Source organism: Trachymyrmex cornetzi, unplaced genomic scaffold (genome assembly GCF_001594075.2).
Source record: "Trachymyrmex cornetzi isolate Tcor2-1 unplaced genomic scaffold, Tcor1.1 scaffold1231, whole genome shotgun sequence".
Taxonomy (NCBI): domain Eukaryota; kingdom Metazoa; phylum Arthropoda; class Insecta; order Hymenoptera; family Formicidae; genus Trachymyrmex; species Trachymyrmex cornetzi.
The window spans coordinates 53,618-58,600 of NW_017295797.1; the positions used below are offsets into that span (position 1 = coordinate 53,618).

A 4,983-nucleotide genomic window follows, 5' to 3' on the forward strand; every position below is an offset into this window, starting at 1 on the left:
TTGATCTACGGTCGATAAGTATTCTTGTTGAATAAAGTAATTGAATAAAAAAGTTATCAGTTTTATATCATCGTATACTTCATTTCTTCATGTTCTTATCTTTCGTGTTAAACAAATTAGTCTTTCAATAATTATGCGTTACAATAAAATATTGATCAAATTTGTATAACATATATATACTTTTTTAACATAGATTATAAAAATACATTTTTAATTACTTTAAACATAACCAAATTTATGATATCGAGTATTTTAATACTGAGTATTTTAAAATGTGTAATATTGATATTTTAATCGTTCTTACTTTTTAATTTTTATTGAAACAAAAAAAGAAAATGAAATTTGTAAAAGTGAATATATTAAAGTTTCAGTAATGATATAAAGCATTATGCTTGAGAGTTATTACGTATACTCCTCTGTTGATTGTTAAACCAAGCTTTTACTTGGTTCACAGTTCGCGTTTGTAAACAGGAATTAGCGTTTATTAGAGCTGCAATTTCTTTATTTGTAGGGCATTTATAAGTATTTAAATACGTGTCAAATATTTTTAGTACTATCTGTTTTTCCTCATTATTCCAACGTATACGTTTACACCTTGATTGCATTTTGCTTTCTGTAATTAAACAGACAAAAAATTTTGTAAATAAATATAAAGATTTACAATTGATTTAAATTATTACTTTACACGAGTGCATAACTTGAAATTATGAAGTGTATAAATAGGAACATGTATTTAAAATTTAAATAAGCTACTATTAAGTGATTTCGAGCCTGACCATGTAAAAATACTGTACTTACTAGTATTTGTGTTTGGATTTGTTATTCTTTTTCTTTTTGAACTATTATCTGTAAATAAACAGACAACATTTGAATATAACTTAAATAAAATGTAAATAGATAAAGGTAGATAAACATAGAAATAAAAAAATTATATTCTATAGATAATATAACATTTTTAATTACGTTTACATAAAGTAACTTTCTTTTTTTTTGTATAATATAAAGTTTAAGAATTATAACGCAGTGATAATAATTGCTGTTTTATACCTTGCATGCTATTACCATCATTAATGAAATCATCGGTAATAGTACTATTCAAGTTAATACTACTATTATTATTATTATCGTTACTATTATTTTTATCATCAAAAACATTACCATCTTCATCATTACTATTATCACTATCATTTTCAGAATCATCACTTGTACCTATTGCAGCATCTAGATATTTACTGATAACGAGAATATCAGTTTCTTTTCGAGGTAATCTATAGTATTGTTTATGTATCTTTTTTGTGTCCCATAAAATCCGCTAATTCGGACACTTCCTGTTCTGTTAATTTTAATTTATGGCAATTAGTTGCTATTTGTTTTCTAAGAAGGGTACCTCGCAGTCTTTCAGGATTATCAGCATTACACTCATTAGCAAATTTTCGCATGAGATCACACGCTCTTAAGTATTTATGTCTTTGCTTATGGAAACCTACTATACCAAAGAGATACGGGTTGTTTGGGTGTATTTTAGCTTGAGCTCGGTACTGTATGAATAAATTTATACAATTTAAAAGATCAAAATGTAGTAAGACAGAAACAGTTCGACCTAGTTTTCCTCTAATTTGAAATCGCACATATTTAAATGCGATTTCTTTTGCTGAATTTGAAAGAGACTTAAAGAGATCGGGATCAGTTTGCTCGTTTAAACCTTCATAAGTATAAAAGTCCTCTAATAATATCCTTTGTGTTTCACCTGCACGGTTCCTGTTATATATTTGCAGAGAAGTTAATATACATTCACCCAAAGACAACCACGTATCATAAGAAAATTATTTTTTCAAAAGATTATATTTCTCACGTCTCTCATTATTAACATAATCGTAAAGCTTTTTTATGTCGCTTAAACCGGGAGCTATCTTCACTTTTTGTCGTCTAAAATGTGTTCTTGTTTCAATTATTGTTTTATTAACTGAATGACCAAAATCTTCTTTACGAAGTGAAAGAAAGTCTTCAACTAGTACCTTTTTATTAGGATCATGATTTTTAATACATTGTGACCGCCATAATTCGCCAACTTCTTTTAATAATGTACCTAATTGAAATGCTGTATAAACGGCACCAAACATCTGAGTTTCTTCATCATATCGAGCTACTTTATAAACCGCTTTAATACAATCATCATAATATTTCGGTTCATACAATGAAGCAAAATCTGTAACTTCGTTATTTATTTCTCGTAATGCTTTTAGAAATCGTCCAAGTGTTCGTAATCGATTCCGCACCATGTCATGTTGATGTTGCAGCTTATATTTCATACAAAGTTTGTTACCATATTGAATAATTAATTTGTCATATCTTATAAGACGTGTCTTCTCTTAATACTGGAAAAATCACTTTTTTTAGAGTTTGAGAAGCTACTTCATGAATTCTTCCGCGAATCGTCCGTCCGAGGACTGTTACTATTCGATTTCTAGACTGTCTCATATTTATACATTTACGAATATGATTTTGTAAAGTATTTTTAGAAAAATAACCATAGCATTTAACACATATTTCATATTCAGTAGCTTTCTTGTTAAATCTAACGTTTGGTCGTCTAGCAATGTACCATCATTTAATATTTTATTTGTATTAAATACAAATTCTCCTTTTCGGCGTATTGTTTCAATTATTCTTTTACATTCAAGGCATCCTTTTGGTAATGTGACGAATTTCATAACATCTTCTTCAGTTGAATGTACATTTTCTAAATGTCTTGCAATTTTTGATTGTGGTAATTTACAATACAGACAATAATGTTTCTTTATTCCACTAGAAGAGTTTTTAACCGTAAGATGTGCATTATCACATCCTGATTTACCCGCTGCATTTGCAGTTGATGATAAATTAAGATTAGTCGATATATTTAACCAATTGGATGTATTCACTTCATTTTCATTTATAAGTTCGTTGCTTTCATAATCAGTATTAGTAGCTGAATCTTCCGATGGTTCATAGTCTCTATCAGGATCATTATCACCTTTTATATTTTCGATATTTTCAATAATTTGTTTTCTATTCAACTCATTTTCCATTTGTTCTACTGTTGTAATACTTCCGAATTCTATCAAAAATAAAATTTTACTATATACATAATTAATAAATACATATATTAACTCATTAATTGTATTGTATGTTAATATCACATATAAAATAAATTAAATGCAGTTTTTCTTAGATGTATACTAAAAGAAAAGTTTATATTGAAATATAGGTGCCAGTGTAAAGAGCACTTTTTTCATAAATCCAGCGACTTTAAACGCGCAGTGATTACGCAAAAGTTATTTATCTTTCTTGGGGCCACATTCTTTAAAAATGTCGTATATAAAAATGTAAAAAATTACTATGACATAAGTAACAAATATTATAGGTTTCCCGGTATTTTCGTGTGCGATACTTTTCAAGAATGACGCGCCTGCATCAGAGCTCTCAAATTTTAGTTGTTGCTACGTTTAGAACGTGTATTGGAGATTGAGAGGATTCCGATAACGCATATCATTAACTGATCAATTTAAAATAAAATTCTCATTAGGAAAATAGAGAAAAATTACTAAAGGCACCGGCCGATGTGAGCGGATGTGCGTCAACAGGACCCTATCTGAGAATTAGAGATGACCCAGGAGAAGTGGCCTGCGACGGCAAGAAAATTTTGATTGGAAAGTTACAATTTCCAGTAAATTGCCAATCATATTAATGTAATTTAAATAATTTTCCAGTCATAAACATGTAATTTCCATATAAAATTACATGCATTTTTTTCAATATTAGTCATAAATCAGAAGTCAGAAGCTAAAAATTGATCACAGTTGTCAATTTTTAGTTTCTGACTTCTGATTTATGACTAATGGCTTATTGTAGAAGGCCTATTACTCTTACTAAAAATAAATATTCTGCTGTGTGATGATAATGTTCATGTCATATAATATTCTTAGAATTATTTCTTTAAAATCCGTAGAATATTACAACAATAACTGTTAATATCAATTATAGCAGAATGATGAATTTTCTAAATTAAAAACTGTAACGATTAATCTCGTTATTCGGTCCAGAGCAAGACTTTTAACTGCCAGACTTGTTTGTTTTATGTGGAAACACTTCAAATAAGACTAATTTCATCAAGATTGAACGTAAGGGAAACTAAACATTAATAATATACATATAAAATACCCCAAAGTAATCAATATACATAAAATGTACATTATTAAATGTTGAGTTTTGCGCCTCCACGTTCAATTTTGATGAAATTAGGCTTATTCGGCGAATTTTTACGAACGAACGAATCTGGTAGTTGTTCTGATCCGCAAAGAGAGGTATTAGTCGTTACCCTTTGTTAAGTTAAGAAATCTGTCATTTCCAGCGATATGAATGGATGTCAGCCATGCTACGTTCACATTTGCATATTTAATGCAGACCCCTACGCAAGGAATATTTTACAAAAAATACCATATTACAAAATAAATACAAATTTTAACTATCGGGTACTTCTTAATGTAATTGTAACATAAATGTTTTATTTTATGTAATATTACTATATGTTTATTTTCTACCCGGAAGATGCGCCTTATGTAAGCTTGCTACATGCATGTTTGATTCATTTTTAGTATATTGGACCTATTAGTTTTTAGTTAGGCGAAAGAATTTAAACTTTGCGTAGTGGCATGCTATATTCATGTAAGAATTGTTAGTGTATAAAGATGGAATTACATGATGCTCGATTTCTTGAATGATAGCATGCATACAGTCATGCCTGCTCTGATGTATGCTAGAATTCATTCATGTATTGTGCGCTGCATTGTGCATATACATGATTTTTATATTTATTATAGATTACTTCATAGGTTATTTCTTTGCATGCACCAATCAAAAAAAATAATTGCTAATTTCATAGTTATTTGTCAAACGTCAGACTGATGTATGCATCAAACCAAGCATGGCACCAAGCAGGCATGT

General features: G+C 29.0%; 1 protein-coding gene across 1 annotated transcript; it reads right to left on the reverse strand.

Annotated features, from left to right (window-relative positions):
• Positions 1 to 386: 386 nt before the first annotated feature.
• On the reverse strand, positions 387 to 3,068 carry LOC108770289 (myb-like protein D). The gene is made up of 6 exons (XM_018521792.1): positions 2,675 to 3,068; positions 2,016 to 2,158; positions 1,388 to 1,538; positions 1,048 to 1,209; positions 799 to 846; positions 387 to 613 (listed from the first exon to the last, which is right to left on the reverse strand). The coding sequence occupies exons 1-6, from the start codon at positions 3,066 to 3,068 to the stop codon at positions 387 to 389; spliced, it is 1,125 nt and encodes a 374-aa protein (XP_018377294.1).
• Positions 3,069 to 4,983: the final 1,915 nt, after the last annotated feature.

Coding starts and splice junctions, on each gene's coding strand:
- LOC108770289 (XM_018521792.1), bottom strand. CDS start 3,068: ATGGAAAATGAGTTGAATAGAAAACAAATTATTGAAAATATCGAAAAT. Junction 2,159..2,674: donor ACCAAAAGGATGCCTTGAAT/GTAAAAGAATAA, acceptor ATTGTATTAAAG/CGGTTTATAAAGTAGCTCGA. Junction 847..1,047: donor TGATGGTAATAGCATGCAAG/GTATAAAACAGC, acceptor GTTTATTTACAG/ATAATAGTTCAAAAAGAAAA.